This window comes from Colius striatus, chromosome 3, assembly GCF_028858725.1.
Source record: "Colius striatus isolate bColStr4 chromosome 3, bColStr4.1.hap1, whole genome shotgun sequence".
Lineage (NCBI taxonomy): Eukaryota > Metazoa > Chordata > Aves > Coliiformes > Coliidae > Colius > Colius striatus.
Window position 1 is genome coordinate 35,351,028 of NC_084761.1, and position 26,571 is coordinate 35,377,598.

At 38.5% G+C, this 26,571-nt stretch overlaps 1 protein-coding gene across 1 annotated transcript in view; it reads left to right on the forward strand.

The window, feature by feature from the left end:
• Positions 1-26,571, forward strand: part of ARHGAP10 (Rho GTPase activating protein 10) — a 153,419-nt gene that overhangs the window by 38,260 nt on the left and 88,588 nt on the right. The window contains exons 2-7 of the mRNA XM_061993254.1: positions 2,483-2,578; positions 2,656-2,717; positions 19,786-19,857; positions 21,180-21,281; positions 24,127-24,237; positions 26,242-26,346. Coding sequence (XP_061849238.1) covers positions 2,483-2,578; positions 2,656-2,717; positions 19,786-19,857; positions 21,180-21,281; positions 24,127-24,237; positions 26,242-26,346 — 548 coding nt within the window. The remainder of the gene's footprint in view (positions 1-2,482; positions 2,579-2,655; positions 2,718-19,785; positions 19,858-21,179; positions 21,282-24,126; positions 24,238-26,241; positions 26,347-26,571) is intronic.

Consider the following 26,571-nt stretch of genomic DNA (forward strand, 5'->3'; position numbering starts at 1 on the left):
CTGGATATCCCACAATGGTAGATTTAACTGCAGAGGATCTCCCTTTGGCCATAGTTTGTGAGGTGACAAGAAAGTCCAACACAGGGCTATGTTATCTTTTTGAGTCTAGCCAATATCCTTGTATTTTTTCCTGTGCTGTAGCAAATAGAGTTCTGTATTCTTGCTCTGACTCTTTGAGGAAGTTTTCCTCTATCTGTGCTTGATACTCAGTTTTGTTTCTTTTAGTTCAGCAAGAGGCAGACCAGAGACTCTTCTATTTCTTTGAATAGCTGGGAACCAGTGGTTCCGCCCAGTGAGGTGCTAACTTGACGTTGGACCAATGCTATTTGGGCATAGGGAAATAAAACAGTATATAACTTTAAATGTAAATTTAGCTAAAATAAAATAAGACTAATGAGTGATATATAAACATTGTAAGATGAATCTTGTACTTTACATCTGCTGACTAAGCAGGATTAAAAAAAATCTATTTTGGCAACAGTTAGGACTCTGATCATTGTAGCAATCTGTTGAACCAAATGACTGGAGTGGTCTTCCCCCGGTCAGAAGGTTTGTTCCTTCCCAGTTACATCTTGGGTTTTTTTTTTTTTTTCTTAATTTTGCTCCAGTGACTTCTCACTGTTGCTGAAAGTGCCAAGTTCTTAAAATCCATCAGAAAATCTATTCCTATTCCATTGTCTGTTTTCCTAAGTGTAGATTATATAGCCAGGTTTCTGTGGCTCTTCTTTACCCATAAAGTCATTCTTTTTGCCTCTAGGAGTGGGAGAAAATGTAATAAACCACTCTTTCGTCTAGCATGGGGCTAGCTCTCATATGACAGGGCTTTGGCTGGGGATTATCGGATTCTAGAAAATTAAATAAATTTGGAAGAGTATGTGCTGTTGGACTCATTCTCCCATAAATAAACCCCTTTTAGCCTTGGGTTGTGACCTGGCACACAAATAAGCAAAACATTGCATGTTGAAGAAACTTGTTATTTTCCACATTTAAGCCTTTTATAGCTGGCAGAACTTGTTTCTTTTGTTGTCTGCTTTATGAACAACCTTTTAGCTCATGAGACATTTTAGTTAAAATACCCATATTTCCTTTTGCATGGGAATTATGTTACTTTTTCCTTCAACCTTTTTATCCTTCCTTCAACCCTGTGCAGCATCCTGCTGCTTCGTGTGTTGATGGGCACATTTACAGGGTGTAATGCAGTTGCAAAAGGGAGATGAGCTGTTACGCAATAGGTGAGGAAAGGATTAATGAGAAATGGGTGAAAAGGAAGGAATGTGGAATGGCAAGGAAGAGAAAGCATTTTTTTAAATTTTAAGTTGTGTCTTGCTGTTTGTAGAGTATTTGTGATATTGTTTGAAGTGGCTGAACTGAGGATACTTGACTATGATACATGATAAAACCTATTAAGTGTTGGATGCAGGAAATGAGCAACAAGAAAAGCCTAAGTCTGTAGTCTTTTAGCTCCAGTTAATATTAAAGAACAAAATGCTTAGCTGGTCTGTTAAGTGTTGTTCTTAGTCCTTCAGAACTACATGTGATAAAGAAAAGATTATAGATTAACTAAATATTTGTTTGCCCTTAACCTTGGCTGACAACAAAAATGTGAGTAAAACCTTTACTACTGAGTAGGAGTGTACCAGGATGTGCATCTTTTTTTCTGTTGAGCAATTCCGTCCATCCAGAACTCATGGCATTCCCAACCCACATCAGTCAGCACAGCAGAAAAGTGTGTGTACACTGCTTATTTACAGCTTTATAAATCTTAATAAGGGTTTATGATGATGATAATGTGTCTGAATCTAGAGACTGATTACTTCCTAAGGAATGTAAGAGTTCAGCCCTCTGATCTCAAACTGTGAAACACTAATAAGTAAAAATTGGGTTGGAGAAAGAATGTTTTAGGAATGTTTCAATACTGTTGTTACATAAAATTAATTGTAAGGCTTTGCATTTAACAACTAACTTTTGACACAGTTTAAATCTGTGGAATTTCCACTTGCAGGGCAGCAATTCTTTAAACTTTGTTTTATGCATAAATGTTTCACAGGCAGAGCTATCTATATTAAGGAGCTATCTATATATTTGTGCTGACAAATACACTAGTAAACTTAGTTTAGCAGAGCAAGACAACTGGCACAACTTACTCTAAGTGTTATGCCTTAAACTTTTGTAGTTACAGATCTGTTTGGATGTCTTGTGCCCTAAATTGTGTTATAGTTTTAAAACATAAGAATAGGTCTAATACTGTGCACATGGTAACACTTGGATTCTACTATATAGCCTTGCAGAAGGAAAACTGTGCAATAAATTTCCAGAGGGAATCAGAAGAGGCTTAGACGATATTGGATGTCTTGTAATGTCCTTAGCCAGGCCTGTGTTAAGTGTTTCTTGTAGAAGTTGATGATTCTAGGAGTATGAGGAATCTTACAGCCCTCCATAAAATGATTCCTTAACCTTCAATCTGTGTTTTCTTTCCTTGCAGACCTTTCATCAGCCCAGAGAAAATTTGCCCATTCTCTGAGAGACTTTAAATTTGAATTCATTGGGGATGCAGAGACAGATGATGAAAGATACATAGGTAAGTAAGAAATTACTGTACATGGTTATATTTTCTCATGTGACCTGATTAAACGTTTTTCTGCTTTTTTATTACAGATGCATCACTTCATGAATTTTCAAACTTTTTAAAAAATCTGGAAGAACAAAGAGAAATTTTGGTAAGTTGCAGTAAGAATGTTAAGAAGCAGTACCTATAGCAAAGAGTAAAATGAAAAACAGTTAAAGTTGCTTGCTGCTTTGTTAACCCCCAAGACATTGATATCAGTAACTGTGAAAGCTCTTATTGTGCAGTCTCTGATTCTGTAGTCTGGATTTATAGACAGCTGCTAGTTCTCATTAAAAAAGAAAGCAGTTATGGTAAAGTCAGATAACTATGAGTTGGTTTAAAATGGCATTGCCCTGGTAAATTATGGCTGGGGTGAATGGGAAAACCATAATGAGATTGTTTACCATTTACAGTAGAAGGCAAGATGAAAGACTTAATACTGCAGCAAGGCACCCAGGGTTGGAAAATTGGCCAAATTTGGATCCCAGATCTCTGTGGCTCCAGCACTTACATGGATGTAGAATGCAATCTGTTGGCTGGGTGCAGTAGCAGACTTAAAAACCTTTTCTTTGTACGTGAGCTTTCTGGTAGAGGGTTGCATCTGCAAACATTTAGTTGCTCTGTTTTGTAGAAGGAAGGCTTTTTCATTCACATGCTTCTGCTTACTTAGGGTTTTAGCATAATACCGGTCAGGTTGCTGCACATAGACTGTGGCCTGAGAGCTCTGCAATATACCTTGCTATCTTGATTTCCTAAGGTATCCAGAAGATGGGAAGGTTTCTTTCCGAATGGTACCATGGTTGTTGCACACCTAGTGCTTGTTTCAGAGTGGGAATTCACAGAGCAGATGAGGTGCACCCAGTTTTCTTCTGAGTGTGGCCAGACGCCTCATCTAGGAAATGCTCTTAGATAGCAATTATGCTCCTCAGTATTTTCCATGTGATTATATCTTAATCTTCTGGGAAGTGAGCAACCGCTTGGCATTGCAGAGTGGAAACTGAGCCTGCTTTGTATTCTGTACTGTCTACTAGAAGGTGAGCACACAGTGCAGGAGTAAGTAGAGAAGTGAGAAAAGAAGTTGTGAACAGTTGCGGTTTTTTTAAACATTTCTTTCTCTGGCAGTCCTGAGTCAACTAACAGTGATGGTTCATTGAGTGTGCTGTGTTATGTCCTGGTAGGTTGTTCTGATATGGAACCACATCTGTGACTCTCCACACATTCCTGAAGAATACGGTCTTTACACAGTAGAGACAATTTTTCAGTATCTTCAATTGTTTTGCCAAGTTGTAGGAATTTGCTCAAATATGTTTGATACTCTTGGGTTGCAGTGTGTTTTTTTTTTTTTGTAATTGTGTAATATAATCTTTACTCATTTTTTTCCAGCCATCTATAATTAAAGTTTATTTTCATGAAGTTGCAGACATGTAATTAGTGAAGGTCTCTGGGACTTCATAGCCTGTCATATTGTTTTTCCTGCTACTTTGGTATCAGATTTTTGAGAGATGTCGGCTTCAGGACTCAGAATTATGTGGCATGTTTCAGTGAGTGTATCAATAGGTCAATAGTGATAGATTACCAATGCAGTCAGTTATGCAGAATGCAGTGCTACCTGTTATGTAGTAAAACACTTCCGTTTTTTCAGACTGAATGCCACAAAACAGTGTAACTTGGTTTTTGTATGATGATTACACAGAAGACGTTATCACACTAAAAACTAAATAGTGACAGTTTCTTGATAAAAGAATGAAACACAGCATTTGTCTGAACGGTGACAATCTGATGAAAAGCTGATAAAGTATTGTGGAGCAAATATTTAATTCCAAAGAGAAACAGAATATATTCTCTGAGTTACCAGATGCATGAACTTTTCATTGCATCTGTAGTCTAGCAAAGGATATATGTCATTTCTAGAGTGAGTCAATAGAACAGTGGCCATAAGTCTCTCTGAAAATAATTGTGTGGTGGCTGGTAGGGGTAATTTTCAGTGGCTGCTGCTCTGACTTTTTTTTTTACTTTTCAGTTGATATTTTAACAGTGGTACATGCTCTTGGGGTACTCTGTTGAAGAATATTAGAATCATAGAATGGAAGGGTCAGAAGGGACCTTTAGAGATCATCCAGTCCAACTCTCAAGGCATTAGGGCACGTTACACTCTCAGATGTGTGGAAACAGGTCAGACATGCAAAGACTTTCTATTAAAATGCAAAATATATAGCAGGATTTTAAAAAAATAAGTTCAATCTTCTTTGTTAAAAGTGCTTTTTATTGACCTTTTTTCCTTTTATCATTTTGAAGATGATTGGGAGATTTCTGACTGCTCACTTGAGTTGCAATGCAGAATTACAGATAAATTTCAGTCATGTAAAATCAAATAAATCAATGAAGAATTATAGAACTAAGGGCATTGATATTGATGTGCATTTCAATTTACATGTTTGAGACTTTCTTCCACAACCACACTGTAAATAAAAAAAAACTGTGCTTAAAATACATTATAAACTGAAACTAAATACGCGTCATCTACACTTCTCATGGTTTTCTGAAAGTCTTCTATGTGGTGAATCCAGCATCCATGAAACTTCTTATTAGTGTTTACCATAGATTTACTTGTTTAATTATCATTTATTTGATGAATATTTATTTGGTGGATATAGAATAATTTTATTCAGATGTTGTTAGTCTTGCACTTCCAGGTTTTACCATTTCTCCCGTCTTTTTCAAAGGCTGCTGAAATTATGTTCCAAATGTCAAAGGATTTAGTTCCTTGTGAAAAAGGATGTCAGCATTAATCCAAATATTTCCTGGAAATTATCATGGAGAGCCCAATACAAAACAAAATAATCTTTTTTTCCATAGTACTGTAGCTTGATGACATTCTCTAGAGCAGACAGGAAATAGGTCATTTTGTCCCCAAGAATATTCTGGAAATTGTTTTTACATATTAAGGATGAATGGAGTCATAGGACTTAACATTCTGCTCTGTTGACATTGTGAAAGTGTCATGGAAGTGCAGGGATGAAAGTGAACTTCAGCCTTTTCCTACTAGCCTTGTGGGGATGAACAAATACCAACATGGCAATGCTGAGATGCCTAGTCATTCTCTTACTGGCCAGGGAGAGCACCAAGACTCCATCCCAGCCCCTGTTGATTCTAATCTTACTGTATCATATCCAAATTTGATAGTGCTTGTACTGTTCCCTTAGTAATCTAAGGAGCACTTGGCACTGCTGGTGCAGTCACCTTGATGTGTGCTGCCTGTGCATACTTCCCCTTCCTGGAGGTCCTCCATCCTGTCCTTTAGCTTCTCCTAAAGTTCCCCTGTTTCTTACATGACTCTCGCTTAACCACCCTGTAAGTCCAGTTAGAGCTCATGGCACCGTGTGTGACTTTTGTCAGTGTTTCTCTCAGTTCCGTCCTTGTCCAGCAATCTCTTGGGTCCTGTCTCATATCGTATTTGGTTAGCTTATTCCTATGCCAAGAGCAAGTGAAGTGTGACTTGTGGCAGGGTCGTGTATCTTTAGATCATCTCTGATAAATGCTGATCTGTCCTGTTTATGTAGAAAAAGTTCCAAGACTGGGGATTTCTCTAGTTTTACTTCCGTATTTATTCTTCTGTTTTTCACCTGATATCTCTCCCAAATCTCCTTTACTGCAAGGATTTTGCTACAGTAGAATCATAGAATCATTACGGTTGGAAAAGACCTTTATGATCGTCAAGTCCAACCACTAACCTCACACTGCTAAGCCCATCACTAAACTAAATCATATATCTCAACACCTCATATATGTGTCTTTTTAATATCTCTAGGGATGTTGACTCCACCACACTCCTGGGCAGCCCCTTCAGCTTAATAAACTTCTCAGTAAAAAAATTCTTCCAGATGTCCAATCTAAACCTCCCCTGGTGCAACTTGAGCCCATTTCCTTGTGCCCTATCATTCAAGAGAGGAGATTGACCCCCACCTCACTACAAGCCCCTTTCAGGTAGCTGTAGAGAGTGATCATTTCTCCTCTCAGCCTCCTCTCCTCCAGACTGAACATCCCCAGATCCTTAGCTGTTTCTCATCAGACTTGTGCTCTAGATCCTTTACCAGCTTTGATGTCCGTCTCTGGACACGTTTGAGCACTTCAATGTCCTTCTTGTAGTGAGGGGCCCAGAACTGAGCACAGTGTTCAAGATGCAGGGTCGCCAGCACCAAGTACAAGAGGACAATCACTGCCCTGGTCCTGCTGGCCACACTTATTTCTAGTACAAACCAGGATGCCCTTGGCCTTCTTGGTCACCCAGGCACACTGCTTACTCACATTCAGCTGGTTGTTGATTAACATCCCCAGGTTCTTTTTTGCAGTACAGCTTTCCAGCCACTCTGCCCCAAGCCTGTAATGTTGCATAGGGTTGTTGTGGCCCAAGTGCAGGGCCATACTTTGTGATGGTAGTCATGGAGTAGTCATAACAGTAGTCATGGAGTAAAACTAATCATTTTTCCTTCATAGTAGAATTTTCACTGTTACTCTTTCAAAGTGGTGTTTTACATCAGTGTTTTTCCTTATTCAGTTTAATTACACTGGGTTTAGACCACCTCTCTTTTATGTCAAAATTATTTTTAATCCTACTTTCTGAAAGGACTGACATTTTTCTCTCAGATTTGTCACTCAACATATTTGTTAGTGTAATGGAGTTACTGGTAAATTACTCTGTAAGTTGCTACTGAAAATTGGATTGGGCAGAAAATTTGATTGTAGTTTCATATATACCCTCTTTTCTCAATAAATGTTTTTCAGGATATATTTGCAAGTTGTTTTTATCTTTCTTCCTATGTTCCTGTGTTCATGGTTTAACCTCAGCCATCAACTATGCATCAGTCAGCCTCTCACTCACTGCTGTGCTTCCTCCCCAACCCTGGGAGGAGAATTGGGGGATTGAGAATCATGGGTAGAGATAAGAACAGTTTAATAACTAAAATGAAATGAAATATAATAATAGCAATAGGTATAGATAATAACGGCAATGAAAAGGAATATAACAGAATTAAAACTCAAGGAGAAAAAAAAGGAAAACAAAAAACCCCAAGTGATGCCCAATGCAATCTCACCACCCACGGACCAATGCCCAAGCAGCAATCTGACCCTCCCAGCCAACTCCCCATGGTTTCTATACCGGGCATGGTGTTCTATGGTGTGAAATAGTCCTTTGGCCTTCTCGGGTCAATTGTCCTAGCCATGCTCCCTCCCAGCTTGTTTTGCTCCTACCTGCTTGCCAGCAGAGTCTGGAGAACCTGAGAAATCCTTCACTCAAGATAAGTGCTACTTAGTAACAACTAAAACAGCAACGTGTTATCAACATTATTTTCACACTAAATCCAAAATACAGCACTGTACCAGCTACAAGGAAAAAAATTAACTCTGTCCCAGCTGAAACCAGGACACTGTGGTGTATATGTTAAGACTAGGTTGCCACCTTTCCTTTTGAGAATGTCTTATTGGGTCATAGAATCATAGAATGGTAGGGTTGGAAGGGACCTTTAGAGATCATCTAGTCCAACCCCACTGCAGAAGGAGATTCACCTAGATCAGGTGGCATAGGATCATGTCCAGGCGGGCCTTGAAGACCTCTAAGAAAGGAGGCTCCACAACCCCTCTGGGCAGCCTGTTCCACTGCTCCCTCACCTTCACAGTGAAGTAGTTTTTTCTTATATTTAAGTGGAACTTTTTGTGTTCTAGCTTCATCCCATTACCCCTTGTCCTGTTGATAGCTACAATAGAAAAAAAGGGATGTCCCAACCTCCTGACACTCACTCTTTAGATATTGGTAAATATTAATAAGATCTCCCCTCAGTCTCCTCTTTTCTAGACTAAACAGCCCCAGTTCCTGCAGTCTTTCTTCATATGAAAGACATTCCATTCCCCTGATCATCTTGGTGGCCCTGCGCTGGACTCTCTCCAGAAGTTTCCTGTCCCTCTTGAGCTGAGGAGCCCAGAACTTGACATAGGACTTCAGATGAGGCCTCACCAGGGCAGTGTAGAGGGGGAGAAGAATATCCCTTGACCTTCTTGATGCATCTCAGGATGCCATTGGCCTTCTTGGCCACAAGGGCACATTGCTGGCTCATGGTTAGCTTATTATCAATCAGGTCTCCCAGGTCTCTCTCTGCAGAGCTGTTCTTCAGCAGTTCAACCCCGAGCCTGTACTGGTGCATGGGGTTGCTCCTGCCCAGATGCAGAACTCTGCACTTGTCCTTGTTGAACGTCATGAGGTTCCTCTCTGCCCAACTCTCAAGCAGGTCAAGATTCCGCTGAATGGCAGCACAGCCTTCTGGGGAATCAGCCAGTCCTCCCAGTTTGGTGTCATCATTGAACTTGCTGAGGGTACATTCTGTCCCCTCATCCATGTCATTGATGAAGATGTTGAACAAGTGTGACCCCAGAGCTGATCCCTGTGGAACTCCACTGGCCACAGGCCTCCAACTCGATTCTGTGCCATTGATCACCACCCTGTGGACTCTGTCATTCAACCATCTCTTGATCCACCTCACTGTCCACTTGTCCAACCCACACTGCTTGAGCTTTCTGATGAGGATAAAACATTGAAGGTAACAAGGTAAAACATTGAAGACTTGATTGGGGAGATCGGATACTTGGCTAACCTCAAAAAGAAAGCTAGATACTGTTCTTAAGAAATTCAAAGTAGCTTTTAACCTTTTAATGCGTGTTCCAAGACTTTGGAGTATCAGAGTTGCTATGTCTGGTCTGTACTTTTCTCAATTCCTGCTTTCTCCTCCTCAATAAAAGTTGCTGCTATATTTGCTTGTCTACTGTCCTCAGGAACCCTGCTGCCTGTCCCTTTAGTTTAGTTTGCTTGGTTTCTAAACTGCTCTGAAGCAAAACTCCATTTGAGTTTAATACAATTAATTCTTCAACTGTGTAATGTAGGAATGTATCTGATTGTTCTTAAGAAATCCTTACTCTCCTCACCTCCAGATTTTTTTCCCACTTTGTTAGATGGTTTGGTATAATGGAGAACTTTTTCCTTTGTGATGGTTATTAAAATCTACTGTTGTCTTACACTTGATTGTTGGTTTGTTTAAGCACTTTTTTGCAGTTAAGTAATAGTTTTATAGCTTCCTTTCTCTCTGTTCTCTGAAGTACATATGAGGAATGCCTTTTCTTTAGGGTTTTCTTTGCCTCTTGCCAAATAGAACATGTTTTTGCCTTAGTCATTCTAACTTTATCCCTGAGTATTTGTTTATTTCCTCTTTACTCTATCAAATTTCTCTTTTAATAGTACTTCCGATAAAATTGTATTTTTCTGATCTTTTCTTTGGTCCTCTGGACATGGGTGTTTAGTGAGTCATAAATCCTAATCTTTGTGGTAATCTGAAGAAATCTCTGTGAGCAATCAGTTAACTCACCAATTTAGGGTAAAAAAAATATCTAAATTGTTTTGAATGGAATCACAGAATGGTACAGGTCATCTAGTCCAACCCACTGCTAAGGAAGGTTCACCTTGATCCAGTCACACAGAAATGTGTCCAGGGGAATTTTGAAAACCTCCAGAGAAGGAAACTCCACAACCTCTCTGGTCAGCCTGTGCCAGGGCTCCCTCACTACCACAGGGAAAAAAAGTTTCCCCTCATGTTCATATGGAACTTCCTGTGTTCTAGCTTGTGCCCTTTACCCCTTGTCCTGTCACTGGGCTCTACAGGAAAAAGTCTCACCCCATCCTCTCCACACTGCCCTTTAAGTATTTATAAGTGCTGATAAGGTCCCCCCTCAGTCTTCTCCAGGCTAAACAGCCCCAGTTCCCACAGCCTTTCCGTGTAAGAGAGATGTTCCAGTCTACTAATCATCTTGGTAGCCCTCCATTGGATTCTCTTGAGAAATTCCCTTCCCTCTGGAGCTGGGAAGCTCAGAACTGGTGCATGGAGTTCTTCCTCCCCAGATGCAAGACTCTGCACTTGTCCTTGTTGAACCTCATGAGGTTCTTCTCTGCCTAACTCTCAAGCTGGTCAAGATCCCACTGAATGGCAGCACAGCCTTCTGGGGAATCAGCCAGTCCTCCCAGTTTGGTGTCATCAGCGAACTTGCTGAGAATACAGTCTGTCCTCTTATCCAGATCATTAATTCAATGATACATTCAAGATCAGTTCAGTAAGAGTTCTAGATATATCATAGTACTACATATGTTCAGATCCTTTTGGGTCCAGTAATGATGCAGACTAGCAAATATATCTGCCAAGACAGTGGCAAAGACTTAATTGATGTCCACTTATGAAAAACTAGCCTGCCAACAGCACATTGAACATCTTAGATGCAGAGAGAGAGACACAGGGAAAATGGAATTTCTTCACAATACTGGACTAGCTTAATTGCAGGACCTAGATACCTTTTTTAGCTTGTGAAAATTGTCCAATTTAATAAAACACTTTCCGGTTTTAGAACCAGGCAGAACATTTGCTGCTCTATATTGTTGCTCAACCTTCATTTTTATTCTGCTTGGTATGAGGTCAGATGGCAATCATAGAATTGTTGGAATATGGAACACAAATGCAGAACTGTAACTACTTCAGACACATGTGTCTCTGTTTTGGTGATTCCTGACATTGAATGGTTGATTTATTTATTTTTTTAATATTTGAATGTTATATACTATCTTGTGAAATTGTTTTAGGAATTACATATGAACTTGTGCACATTAAGAAATAAAGATAATTTTCTCTACAATAGGGAAAAAAAAGAGTACAAAGCTAGTTCTGACTGCATTCCTCCCAATTCCGAGTCAATTTGGCTGAAAAGTTCTGTTACCACTAGCTCCCTCTCCCAGATAACTTTGTGGTCACACAAGCATCAACGTAACTCAGTGGAGAACTTTCATTCTGTTATTTGATCAATGTAAAATGTTTGGAATTTGCACTGTAAAGCTGTCACCAGTTTGGATTTTGCCGGTTGTTAATAACACCACTGTTTCTTGTGGAGGACAGTGGCTGATGATAATTGAGCAGTTCATTCTTGGTTGAACAGTGAAGCTTTGTTTGCTGTTGGATTCCTTGCCTTTCAGTAGCATCTTTTTGCTCAGGGATGAGTTTTGCCATGCATGAAGAAAATGGGCATCACTCTTATTTCCTTTCCTGAGCAGACTTTTTACTTGGTGTAGGCCCATCAGGGAACAAAAGACCACCATTAGCCTCAAGTACCAAAGACCTGAGGATTGCCAAAGGGCAGGGAGAGCTTAATTGCAGCTTAAGGTCCAGGACAAAACAGACCAGGCTACTCCGCTTGGGGAAGAAAACAGAAAATAATTTAATGCAACACCAACTAAAGCATAACCATAAAACCCCGAAACATAACCAAAATAAACCAACACAGAGTTGTACAACGTTGAAGAGTCTGACCAGCCCTTTTAAGACCACCTTCTCCCCACCCCTCCCCTCTTCTGTGGCTCAGGGTCCTGATCCTGGTGTTTTTACCTCCTCTCCCCATGAACAGCGCAGGGGGCAGGGAATGGGGGTTTCAGTCAGGCTATTCCTGATGACTTCTGCCCTTTGTCTCTCCTCAGGGCAGGTAGGCTCTGCACCAGTCCTCCCTGCAAGTCCGTGGGGTACCTCACACACACGGCAGCCCTGCACGGGCTGCTCCAGTGTGCATTTATCCCAAAAGCTGCAGCTCCTTTCTACCTCTCGTGTGGGTCTGCTCTGCAGTGTGCAGGCTCTCCAGCATGGCCTGAGCCATTGCTGCCTCCTCACACAGAGTCTCGCCCATCCGGGTGCACTCACAGAGCTGCTGGTGACTCTCAGTACTGCCATTGCCCTGCATGGGCTGCAGGGGTACAGCCTGCATTCTCACCATGGCTTGCAGAGGGATTTCTGGTCTGGTGCTCCTCCTTCCTTCCTCCTCTGACTGTGGGGTCTGCGTGGTCGCCTCCATCTTGTATCACTCTTACACCTCCTGCCAAGCACTTCAAATTCCCATCCCTAAATAGTGCTGGCAGAGGCGCCAGATTGGCCCAGCCGGGCCAGAGGTGGGTGTGAACCCAGGAGCCAGGGGAGAGTCCAAAAACTCTTTACTATGTCTTCACTGCAACCCCCTCCCCCTGTTACCAAGCAAAAACAGCTACTTGCTAAACCAAGACACTTGGTCAAGATCTTTATATGACTGATGGTTTCAAAGCATGGACTGGAAGTGATTCTCTGGTCTTAAGAGAACCAGAATGGTGTTCTGGTGTATCATACTGTTCATCTCTTGCTTATTGGGTTTGCTAAAGGCAAATATTTTTCTGGAGGAGTTATCCACAGCTTGCTTTCACTTTCAAAAAGCTGATTTGTTACTGTTTACGAAACTGTCACTGTTTCTTTTCCTGTTTATTATGTTTCTGGCTTTGTCCTATTTTTCTGTCCATAACAAATGTATTTCATAAGAGTAAATTTGTTAAAAGCACAGGACTATTAAGTAGTTTTTAATAAATAATCGTTAACAAAAATTATTGTTTGTGTTGTTTGCTTATGATACCTATTTAGTTTTTGAGACCAGCAGTTTCATAGCAAGTGAATCAATGCAAATAGTCTTTCAGAGATGGGCACAGCAATAGCAGATAGATCATAGGAGGCATTTTTAGCTGTCTGGCCTTTAGATCAGTCCTAAACTTCCACTGAATAAGAAATAACCTTTGACTAGAAGAGGGGCCCCAGGAGTGCTGATATTGTGATCTCTGTAAGCCAAGGCTCCTACTTTTAAGAATTAGAAAGTATAGAGCACAGGCATCTGCCTGTATCATGGCGTGTGGGACAGTGGCTGAGTGGTCAAGGAAGTGCCCTCTGAAACAATTTGAGGAAGTTGGCATCATCTTACCAAAGCTTTGGGGTATGTTTCTGGAACATATATGAGAAAGGTGATTTGTTGTATTGCAGGTGCCTCCTGGCATGTCAGAAATGTACAAAATAAATTGTCTGCAAGACAGCTATATCTGTCTGATTCTTTTGTTACCAGATGGATTCCTCAACAGCAAATGAATCCAGAGGAACAGATGTTACTTTCTTTTTACAGCTTCTACACACATGCAAAGACCTACAAGTATTGATGCGCCATAAAACTCCCTTAAAAATCCTTTATTTGGTAGACACCAGTCCTTCTAAAACCCAAAAAGCTCAAACACTGGTGTTTGCAGTGCCAATGTTTGGCTGAGGGTCTTCTGTTATTTAAGATTGTGAAACTACAGGGAGAGCTCTTGAGCAGTGAGAAAATCCAGACAATTTTACAGGGAGAAAACTTGCATTTGTGAACAAACAAATCAGTTTGCATGAGGGTTTCACTGATTGCAATCATCACTGCTCTGGTTAAATACAAAACCAGCACATAGAAGCAGTTAGAAACATCTGCCACTATCTGCAGGGCATACTAGCAGAAGAGTTGGCTGTGCAACGAACTGGGAGCATGTTTGTGTAACTGTAAGAACAAATCATGTTCTTATGGGAAAAGAAAGAAGAGTGATTAAAGCTTTGCAAAGAACATCTGATGTCCTCAGTACTGAAATTGTATCTGTAGAGTTACATAATACAGAGTTTCAGGCATAGATCTCAGTGTTTTGAGAAATTTTGGTAACAAATCACTGTGCAAAACAGGGAAGCTTTTCATAGGAAAAATCAATTTTTATTTATTTCCCTCTTTCTCACATTGGAGGTATCAGAATCAACTTCTTTAGTAGGCTGAATGCAGTTTCTGGGGAAAAACACAGAAGAACTATATCATATTCTGTAAGCAGAAGTGCAGCTGTAGGTAGTAATTTTTTTCTTTTAGAAAGTCAATTTCTTTATTTAGCTGCAGTGTTAACTACTTTGTTATTTAATCAGTGTTAGGTATGTCTTCCTTTTCACATTCTCTGTTGTACTCAGTCGGGCAAAACTTCCTTCCCATATCCAATTTCGTTGACACTTGCTCAGTTTCATGAGCTCTGCCCTCCTGACTGGCATCGTCCCTCTTTTCATTGATGTGGGAAACAATCCTGCCCCTGTCTGCAAATAAATCTTTACAGTTGGTGTACTGGGGAACTTAAAACCTTCTTTTCTCTTTGACATCTAATCTGCATCCCAATGCCTGCTATGAGAATTGGGAACTCGGCACTCCTGTGTCACTGTGCAATCTGCAGCAGCAAGGTATATGTTTATGACTTCTTTTTTGTTTTCTCAGTAAACCTACCTTGTATGGGTAACTGCTTAGATTCAGAATGGAGCAGAGTTAGCATATATACCTCAGTACCGGAGTTTCTGATGAGCAGTGTCTAATTTCCAGTTCTTCTAGTAAAGGCTGAAGTCTAAAGACATTTTTAGGATAAGTGCTGGGAGGCCACAGGTGCATTTGTCTAGTAAGCAAACCAAATTTTGGTTAACTTAAGCTGGTCTAGCTGTTTTAGCCATAGGGACTGGACTGAGCTTCTGAGACAGTTTTTTGGGTTAATACGCCTTTAAAGCCCATGCAGGCGTCCTTCCTTCTCTGCAAGACAAGCCTGGCTGTGCCTGCAAGGGGAGCAGGAATTTAGACACTGCTCCTACCTACTGCAGGAGGGTGAGAAAACATGAGGAGCGTTGAATTCTGGTGGATGGTGCTGTTTGTCAGGTTGCGGTGCATAGAAGGAGCTGTTTGGGGAAGCAGTTTCTCCCTAAGCTGCTGTATTTCCACCTTCTCTGAGAATAGAAGGGACAGGCTAAATGGAGTGGATTGGCACTGACTGATAAGTTACTTAGATGACTTAACTGATGAAGTAGCAAACAACTAAACACATTAAGATGCACAATTAAATTGATTTAGTCTGTGCCTTTGTGGACTGCTCTAGGGAATGTTGATTTGAGCCCCTTAATCTGCAACCTGATACTTTTTTTTTTTTAAGACTATGAAGCTGGAAAAGTCAGGATTATCACTGTTCTGTACAACTTCTCTGCCTGAGCAGGTAGAGTTTTGCAAAGACATCTGAAATTAGGAGATATACGTGATGTTGAAACTCTGCTATAAGATGTTGTTGGAAATGTTGGATGTAGTGATCTTCTGAGGTGATGATGGGAATGATGATTTTACTGTTGCTATTGCCAGGTTTATGTTTAAATTAAAGTAATTTGACCATTCCATAGGTGCAGCAAATAGAGCAGGAAGAACATAAGCAATTTTGGGCTGTCTGCCTGAGGCATGTGTGTTTATCAGGTTAAACATTTCTTAAAGCATTCCTGAGACTACGACATTCAGAAAGCTGGTTAAGATACTGTTATCTGAGATGTGACCTCTTTATATTGATTCACTTACAGCCTATGCTTGCTGTAGTTAGCCTGCCAAGTTTTGAAATTGAGTATATATTCCTTTCAGGTAGGTTTGGTCTCTTCTCCCAAATAACGAGTGGAGAAGAAACGGCCTCAAGTTGTGATAGGAGCTTTAGGTTAGATATTAGGAAAAAATTTCTTCACTAAAAGGCTTGTCAAGCATTGGAACAGGCTGCCCAAGGAAGTGGTTGAGTCAGCATCCCTGAAGGTATTGAAAAAACATGTAGATGTGGCACTTGGGAACATGGTTTAGTGGTGGACGTGGCAGTGTTAAGGATTAGACTTGATGATCTTGAAGGTCTTTTCTAACTGAAACAATTCTATGATAGATAAGAGATGTAAAAAAAAGAAAGGATTGTTTTTGGTGCCCTTTAAATAATACATTCCTATCATCTGACAGGATTAGAGAAGTAGTGAGATGAAAATTAATTTAAGAGTCAAAACAGAAGTTGAAGGAGGAAAGGGCATGTAATTTTCTATTAACAAATATCTAGTTTAGGTGCCTAATATGACTTTTCTTGGAAATTTTATGTTTTAACACAGTTCTAGTTCTTAAGAAAGATGTAAATGATAATGACAAATATATTCATGCAATCCTTTTTGTTTCCTTATACTGGGAGAATTTTCTTTTTGTTGACTAATCTGTTATCCATGGTTTAGAAAAAGAAAAAAAACTTGAGTTTCTGTTGAGTTTCCAAGTTATAAACAGAGTTAACAATGAATAGCAATGTAAATAATATTTTTGTTCTATAAATAAATACACATCTTTTTGTTGCTTCTCATGACAAGGACTGGATTCTAAGTAATGGAAAACAGTGTAAATGCCTTCTTATTTAATCTAGTATTGTGCATATTTTAATTATGAACTTTATTTTTTATTTCTACCTGTCAGAAGAAGTGCTCTGTAATTCACTTTCAAATTTACCAGTCATATCTTGGTTGACAGTTTCTATTTATACACATATAAACTCAAATATATGCTCATTTAGGTAAGGAGAAAGTATTCCTCTTATATTTTTATACATGGGCCTGGTATGAAGCTCCATGAATGTGATGGAAGATCTACAAAATCCTGCTTCACCAAGAAATACTCAAGAGCCCCACTGTTTAACCCAGACACAGAAAGAGAGAGGTGATAAATCAGAAATACCTGTATGGCAGGCAAAACTGCTGGAGAGGCATCTGTTAACAAAAGTTTAAGTTACACAAAAGGAGAAACATCTTTTTTTGGAAGGGGAGGAGGCTTCTTTTTCTTCTAATGAAAGAGTTACCAGCATAATCATACCACTGTCAGCAGCGGAATCTGTGTGTTGGTAGTCGCTTCAGGGAACATCCTATTTTGATTTAAAGATTATTTTCTGCTTCAAACAAATTTCTGTAGTGGTTCCCATGGTTAATACTACTCAGGAGTGTAATAGACAAAGTGGTTTGCAGCCAGTCCTGCTGGTTTATAAACCACAGCCTTTTCTGTGTGAGGGTTTTTCTTTCTTCCTTTTTCCTTTTTTTTCTGTTACATCAAGGTGCTGTGGTCTTAGTTGTCTCGGACTTCATATTCAGTATGTGTTCACAGCCTGTTGATCTTACATTTCACTTTTTTTGGTGTACAAGTTAATCCGCTAATAAACAACTTCTTATTAGATACTTACTTTTAACCTTCTGTCCATGTATGTACTCAGTTGCTGCCATCAAATGTTTTTAAGTGATTCCACTAACCATGGTGGCTCTTACCTCCAGGCATCATCCTCTCTTGACTTTTACTCTGAGGAAGCTTCATGGCTTTCTTCCCTCAGGAAACTTGCAGAAACAATTTAAACTTCTCAAAGCTGTCCAATATAGTAGGAGTATTCTGTGACTGCCACGAGAAGTTCTCCACTATGACTTGTGAGAATCCTTCCAGTCAGCAAGGAGAGATCCTTCAGTCGTCAAGTGCTTCTGCTGTGTCCCAGGAATCTGTTTCTGCTGCTTGCTCAAATTATAAATCCAAATACTGTTTCATTTCAGTCCCTGAGAATTTCCAGGAAAGTTTTGTGAGCCTGACAAGATTTGAAAAAGCTGACTATCCTAAAAACTGCCCTGGAGACTCCTGGTAGTGTGTGAGTAGTTAGGATATATGGACTATCCTTTCTAGAACCACAGTGCACCTCCTATTTGGGACATTCGACTGCCCTCTCTCTCTTTTGTTAAGAGTAGAGGCAGCTCAGGGAGTGAATGGTTTTCCAGCCACCAAGAGCATTGCCAAAGCCTTGGGATGAACTCTTTGCCCTATTTCTTTGCTGGGCTGGGGATGGGGCAAAAATTGCTCTGTTGTCCTTCCCCTCACCCTCCAGCTTAATGCAAGGATTAACCTGGTGGTGCTGTATACTTTTGAAAGACAAAATTGTCAGGTTTCCTTTTACTTTCACTCCCACCAAGGATGCACTGAAGGATTCTTTAAGTGTTTTTGACAAAATCAGAAAATGGGCGCAGAAAGAAAAGTCTGGGCCATGAGAAGAAGTGCTCTGAAGTTAGGAAGTATCTGTTGTATGAATGACTGTGCAATATGCAGTTTGGCCCAGACTTGCCAGATATTTGGATTTCCAGTTAGCTATGTAGGTTAGCATGCTGCCAAGGCTGTTTGAAAATCTGGATTGCTCTGGTTACAATGAATTGGCAGGATGACTCCCACAGTAATCTCTGTATGGCTCCAGGGGTGGGTGGGAGCAGACAGTGCTGTTCATATCTGTGTTCTAACAGATCTCTTAATATATCCCTCTTGTGGTTTATGATAAGAGGTTTTCAGAAGTGTTCCAGAAGGTTGCTTTGAGCCTGCAGTGTGTTAACTGAAACTTTTCAGGTTTGAAGGGGAGTGGGAAAAAAAAAGAGCAAAATTTAAAAAAAGAAAAAAGAGAGCCTGCTGTTGTATCTAATGTGGACTTTCAGGGAACTCTGCCTGGACTCCTGGCAGCTCAGTCCCGTGACTATCTTAAGCCTAGCCCTGTGTGCAATTTACTCTGTGGGTCTGCCTAAGGACTGAAACTAAAAGGATCCTACCTGCTTTTCCCACACTTCTAGTGCTCTTGCTCTTTTCTGTGCTGCTGTTGCTTTCAAGAAGTTCCAACCTTTGCTGAAATTTCAAACATTTTTTTTAATAATTAAGTCCTGCTTGCACCAAACCCAATCCTGCTTCATCTCTGGTGAAATATCATGTGAACTAGAAACTGTGTTTGCTGGCCAAATCTAATAAACTGTAGTTTTCTGTCTTAAAATGGCATATCATGTCCTTTCTGTTTAGTATGGCTATGAGGGAGTTTATGGTAAATGCACTGGTGGATGCTCACTTAGACAATTAAACTTCTTACTTCTTGACTTAACATCTCTTGATTTTGTAACCTTAACTTAAGGTTTTCTTAATGTTTTTAAATGTAAATTTTTGGAAATATATCTCTCAAAGTCCAGTGGCTTTAACTATGTGTTAAAAGGTTTTTATTTTCTAGTGGGTAGTCTATTCTGCAGTTGTTTGTGGTGTTTCTTGTTGCAGAAATTTTTGTGGACCCAAATGAAAATAGTTTGTCCTGTGTCTCATTCTGGTCTTCAGTCACTGAGACCCTCAACCTGATCTGTAAGACTGGCACAAGTAAAGCAGTTATAGTTTGGGTCAATGCCTGTACATTTCTGAAATTTCTGCATTTGTTTTAGATTTAATTTTCCTGACAGTGGATTGAAATAAGAAAAAAAATTTTTAAGGTTTCACTGAACTCAAAGATATGGGGTTTTTTTGAGTTAGGACTTGTATGCTTCTCGTTTATTTTACCCCAGAGCTTACTTGCTTTTTTCTTTTTATTACTGATGCAAAAGTAACTTATCAGTCTGGGTACAGAAACCTAACTCATGCTTTTTTCTCTTTAGGCACTCAGTGTTACTGAAACTCTGATCAAACCTTTGGAAAGATTTAGGAAAGAGCAGCTAGGAGCTGTAAAGGTTTGTCCTTCATTGCCTTTATAGTTTTGTTTACTTTCTCTCCTTGGATTGCATTACACTAGTGACAAGTATTTGGCAGAGAGATACTGTTGTTTATATTTCATGTATTCATTCTTTTGAGTTTTTTTTCCTACTTTGAGAACTTGCTTCAGAAATCAATGGAAAGTATGTATCAAGAAGAGAACAATGTGTCCTTTCCCTTCTTTCTCTCCTCCCCCGCCTTATCTGTTGGGTGTGGAATAAGAGCTATCCTGCTAACAGCCTGCCCCATTCCTAATGGGTAACCCTGTTCTGCTTTGTATTTGCTTGCAGTTGCGCAATCAAAGGCTGAAAAATATTAACTGCCCAAAGGAGTGTGTTAATCCATATTTTGACCATATTTTTGCAATTTGCAAAGTGAAAATAGCCTTTATTTTTTGTTTTAAGTAAATAATTAGTTGCCTATGCGTGAAAAAAAATACGAATGTAGAGGCTAAAGACAAGATCCCATTCAAAGAATTTTTTTTTTCATAGAAGTGTTCGGTAATTGTTTTTAAGATTGTCACTATGTTGTATATATTTTTTAAAAGGAAAAATAAACACCAGATATTAAATACAAACTAACTTGGGATAAAAGCAACAAGAAATTTGACCTCATCCTATGTTCCATTTTCCAGTGAGAAATTTAAATGCTTATCAACAAAAAAAAAGCAAAGAAAAGAACCCAGATACCCAGCTATTTAACATTTTTCTGTTGTGAAATTCAAATCATACATTAAACTACCACTCTGTACATGTTTGATTTTATAATTTCATGACATCACCATCAGTGATATTTAATAACAAAGATAATGTTTCAGCTACAAGAATGCTATACATTTGGTCTTTAGCAGGAATGATTAGCATGTTCTGAATATGATTTCAGTGTTCATGAATAAAAATGTTCTGTTGATCATAAATCATTACGATTTAACAGTACAATGAGCTTTGTGTAGTTTTATGGAATTCTAAGAAGTATATCAGACATGACAACCAACATACAATAAAAAGTTGGTCTGTAATGTAGGGAGTCTTCTAAGGAAAAAGTGAATTTGTTCTAAATGTAATCTGTTGTTGCTGAAGTGATTATAATGAACGGATTATTTCAACAGTATTTTTGATGTTAAAGTACATATCTGTTTGGGGGTGTTATATCCTAATACTTGGAATTATCTCATGACTTTCAGTCATTTGGCTAGTTAGATTTCATTGTTTCTGATTAACTGGAATTTTAGGAGAGGAAAGAAGGAAGCTTTTCTTAAATTTTTACGTATAAATGAATGTTACTTTGTTTCTGTATCTAGGAGGAAAAGAAGAAGTATGATAAAGAGACAGAGAAGAATTACAGTTTGTTAGAAAAGCATTTGAATTTATCAGCTAAGAAGAAAGAGCTACAACTACAAGAGGTATTTTGCCTCATTATTTATGCAAGGCTTTTGAATAGGCAAATATGTTTTATACAAGTGCAAAAACAGCATTCAGAGTGCTAAAATTAAAATTTCTGTTGACTGGAATTGTTGGTGAGAAAATCAGTGACTGCTGTACTTAGTGGTGTACTGCTACTGTGTTCTGAATTGATGAGTTCACTTGGCATGTGTGTTGAAGCACTGAGCATCAAGTTAAATTTTGTATATAATGAAATTAATAACAAAGTGCATGTATATTGGGAAAAACTCTGCATTTATTGTGAGGCTTTGTAATGAGTGTAATTTTTTACAATCTCTGTGTTGACTAAGTGTGCTGTGTTGAAGCATAAATGCAAAGTACCGCAAGACTGTATTCCTGAAGGAAGTGTTTTGATGTAGGGTTTTTTTTTGTTCCTTCACATTTTGAAGATCTATTTTATCGAGTAATGCTACAAGGAAGTTTGTTGACAACTTGTAACTTAAAACCAGATCTGTTTTGCCTAGCATTCCTTCTGTCCCTGTGAGTTTATTATCGTTGTCCTTATTTGTAATAGCTTTTATTTCTGGAGAAACAGCTAAGAGTTTGTGAGAAGACAGCAGAGAAATCTTGAGAGTTTTGATATAGACAGAAGGATTTTTTTCTGAGAGAATTTGAAATATGTTAGAATTTTTGATGCATAGTCTGTTAATACCTTGTATTATTAATCAGTTAATATTTTTCTCAGAGAAAACTCTTCGTCCTACCCACTACACTACTCCAAATAATCTATATGATTTTTCATAAAAAATGGTTAATATATGGCAAGTTAGCTGAGAGCTTTAGAACTCTACTTGTTCTTGAGTTTCACTAGGATATATTTGCAACATAGGCCCTCATATGCATAAACAAATATATTTTGGGCAGTTGAATTGTCCTAGTGATGTTAGTGGGCATTGCTTGTGTGTCAGGATAAGCTGACAAAGAACTTGATGCAGAAAAAATGAAAAAGTATTCATTATGATCTCAAAGTTGCTGATATTGAGAACTACCTTTCAAAGTCCAAAATGAGACCTAACCTCAATGCAAAAAATATAAAATGCCTGCAAGAGGCATTTTGAAGCAGTATCAAATAGTCTGGAGTTTTAAAGCATATGTGAAGTCTAGAATGAACAAGAAGATTTAAATATCTGTCAACATCTCAATGAAAAAACCCAGAAATTCTTCACTCAGACTCTTTCATTTGTGTGTTTAGTTTTGATATAGAAATGCCTAAACAATTCAAAAAACCCCAGAGGGCTTAGAGCATGTAGTCAAGAGTGCTAAATAGGAAAAACTTTCTTGCATAAGCTTAGAAAATAGATATATATAATTGCATGGGATCTTCCTAATTTAGTATCACACATGGGTAGTTGTGAGGCTCATGCCTCAAAAAAGCTGAGGAGTCATGTGGTAATTTCTTTATAGGGATATTGAGAGGAATTAATAAAATGGTTATGTTGGGTATTGTATTCTTGAGGGATTTGGGATGGGAGGAGGCAACCAAAACAATAGTAAAAAAACAGAGAGATAGGAACAGATTTACATGGGGCTTTGGTGTATATAAGGCAGTCTTACTATCAATTAGCCAGATGTCCTAGTAGACCCACCTCATGGTCTTTTTTTATATGCCTACCCTTCAGTACATGTATTTATCATTAGAAGCTTCACAGACAAACAATTCCTGCGTTTCATAGCTTATATCGTGCATTGAAATGGCCTGGCTTTTAAAAAGATCTTCCCTTACTGATGTGCATATCAGTGCTTTATTTCTTTTTGTAAGGGCATTTGTTGTTATGCCCCTTTAACTGACACAGGATTACCAGCCCAGAGCAGCAAAGCAAAGCATGTCTTAAGGCAAAACTGTCCTAAAGCTAATTTAACTTATCCTCTTAAAGCATAGCAGGCACTGTGCTGTCTGAAGGATATAGTGTCAGTATTTAAGAGAATGTCTGACAGTAAGTCAGGTCCTTCCACCTAACCCTATTTCCATCCCCTTTTGCATTTCAGTATAGAAGCTTTAGGTGTTATCACATAGGAAAAGACTAGAGTATCCCTTTATAGCCTTTCTTTAATATATTTTAATAAAGGTTTCTGTTACCCAGTTCTTGAAGTTTTCTAGTTTAATGAGGGCACATATACCTTAAATATTAACTTAATGAAACAATACATATATGCTAGAAAGTTAAATATTTATGTACAGGTGAATGTCAGCTGAAATATAGCTGCTCAGCATTAATATAGTGGCCTTTCAGCAAAGCTGAGATAAAAATCAGTTGCAGCTAATAGGGCTGCATTTTAACAAATGTGATACTCTGGAAACTTCACCAACACGTGGAGAAGTGTTTTTGTTTTTCTTACAAATCAGAGTGAGCACAGGTACAGATGGGTACAGAGAACCATAGAATCGTATTCTATCTGTGTACAGCAGTTATTCAGGTCATAAAACTTACAGTGCCAGCAATGTAATTTGCAATCATAATATTTTCTCCTTTAGTTGACTGGAGAGTTGATTTCTCCCTAGCTAGCCCCCTCCTAGTTTGGACAGGCACCTGTTTTAACACAGTGCACAAGTACCTGTTGTGATGTATTTGGCTTGGATTCCAAAGAAAAGAAGCTTGAAGAGTTATCAGAGTGTTTCTAAAAAAATAGCCTCATGATTCAAAACAATATATTATCTAGTAAAAGGGAATCTCTGCTGCAATTTAAAAGTAAATGAATGAACTGTGTTGTAAAAGAGCAAAACCCAGTCTGGAGAAAGTTACATGTGTTGTTTGAAGCTGTCTGCAAATTGTCTTTGAAAGTTCATTAGCTGTATTTTGTGTGCAGGCAGATAACCAAGTGGAGCAGAACAGAAAACACTTCTATGAGTTGTCCCTCGAGTATGTATGCAAGTTGCAAGAGATACAGGAGCGGAAGAAATTTGAGTGTGTGGAACCTGTAAGTACCAGTGAATTCAGCCAAAGCTGTCATTCATAAGGGATGGAGTAAGAATGCAATTTGGACAAATGCCAAGGAACTTTGTTTGCTGGAAGAACATATGCAATTGTGTGACTTAACAGAATTAAAAGCTCTTGTTACATCTGTGCAAATTCCTAGTAGAAATACACTAAACCAGGCATCTCAAAGCTTACCTCAGAATGCTTAATTTGGATCTACTGATGTGCATTTTTCAGGAAATGTGTGAAACCTTCTATTGCACTGCAAAAAAACCTTGTTTTCTGGTATGAGTTAGAATGGAGGATTCCAGATGATGACATTGAGGTCAGACTTTTGCATTTACTTTTTTTAACCAATGAAACATTATTCCTGACTAATGCAAAGGAATTTTCTGTTAGTGAAGTAGCGCTAATATAAATTATTTAAGAGTCTGGTATGTTTGATTTCAATTGCTATTGAACTTGAGCAGAAATGAAGGAGTTCCACTGAATTTCAATGAAAATCATATGTGTACTGACCAAACTTACTTATATATCTGAGAAAAGCTATTCTAAAGTTTTCGGAAATGTGCATTGACTGTGTAGTATAAATGCAACTTTATGAAACAAGAGAACAGTAAGTGTTACACTAAGATAAGGGGAGGAAGGATTGTAGAAGTGACTTCCATTCACTCATGCTCTGAAGACTGTGTTTTTAGGCCAAGTCTGTTTATTCAAGTACAATTACTTTAATGTAATAGTGAAATAAGTCCCAAATGATCCTAATCAAAGTAGTTATTCATTCTGGAAATAATGAGAATTATATATTTTAATACACCTGATTCTTAGATGAAAAAAAACCCACTAAAGTCCTTCAGTAGGAAATTGTTGCTTTAAATATATTAGCATTGTTCAAGGAATGGGAAAATGCAAAAAATAAAAAAACAGGTTGTGTGGGATCTTTTTGTTGTTAGTTTGTTGGTGTGTTTTGTTTTGTTGGTTTTTGTAACATTTTCTAATTAAAAATGTTGTTTAAAAATTTTAAATAGTTTTGGAATCAGTTCTTGTGGTTCAAACCATTTGAAATTTTCTCAGAGCCTGAGAATATAATATAATAGAATATAATCTTCCAATTATATTTTTAAAATATATTCCTTTCTCCTTTGTGAAGACTCTTTCTGGATGGAGCTAAACTTTATGTTGCTCATTCTGTGTTTAAGTTTACACTATAGTAGTAAACAGAAATTATTTAGTATCAAATTCTTATCCCTTTTCCCCTTCATAATACTTTAAATTTATGTGGGTTTTTCTTTTGTTTGTTTATTTGAATATAACTAAATGTGTTCTTCAGTTTGTTGTCTTTATCAAAGATAGATGTTCTTTCCTGTGTCTCTTCTTTCAAAATGCCCAAACCAAATGGGAGAGGTAGGCAATGTTGCACCTTTCCAAGATAGTATAACCCATTCCTTCTTTTTAATTGAAACACTGAAGTCAGAAACTCCGATGTGGATCATTTTCTGGTTCTCATAGAGTCAGATCTGCATATAAAAAGCAGTGGTGAGTAAAGTCACTGGAGAGAAAGCTTCCTCCTTTGAACAAACCAGTTGACTCTGTTATGAGAGTCATCTCAACATGATCATTAGCAGAGAGGTGAATGACCAGGGAAATGCTGACTGAAAGACAGAAGCGATCATTGCCTCCTTGTGCAGAAATGCTTATTCTGGACATCAGTGCTATCAGAGCAGCCATGGGAAAACATTACATAGGAAAGTCAGGGAGATGGGCAAGGTAGGTTGCCTATGGTAACGTTTAAAGAGATCAGTTGTGAAATTCCAGAGATAGGACTACCCAAAAATGTCTGTATACATAACTGATCATTTGGATCTAAATAGTTATTAATAAATTGTAGACATTAGTGGAAATTTGTTTTTTGTCATCTCTGGTCTTTTCGAAAGTGGCTATGTGTAGCAATTATATTCTGGTAAATGAAGGTTTAATTCTAACAAGTTTTTTGTTTGTGTTTCAGGTGCTATCATTTTTTCAGGGTTTGTTCACTTTTTATCATCAAGGATACGAACTGGCCAAAGACTTCAATCATTACAAAATGGCCCTGCAGATAAATATACAAAATGTAAGTTGATATCTTTTGTCTTTTCTAGTTTTTGAGAAAAATTGCTCACTTAAGTTACTGTAAGTACAGGATCTGTATTGCTAATACTTTCCTCAGTCTTAGGCATTGCCTTTGAATTTTGGGGATCTACTGCCATCTCCTGGCTAACCAACCACATCACTGAACAAATCATTAATTCCAGCGAGTTATTTATGACTTCTAGTACCCCTCTAAAAAACAGTAAAA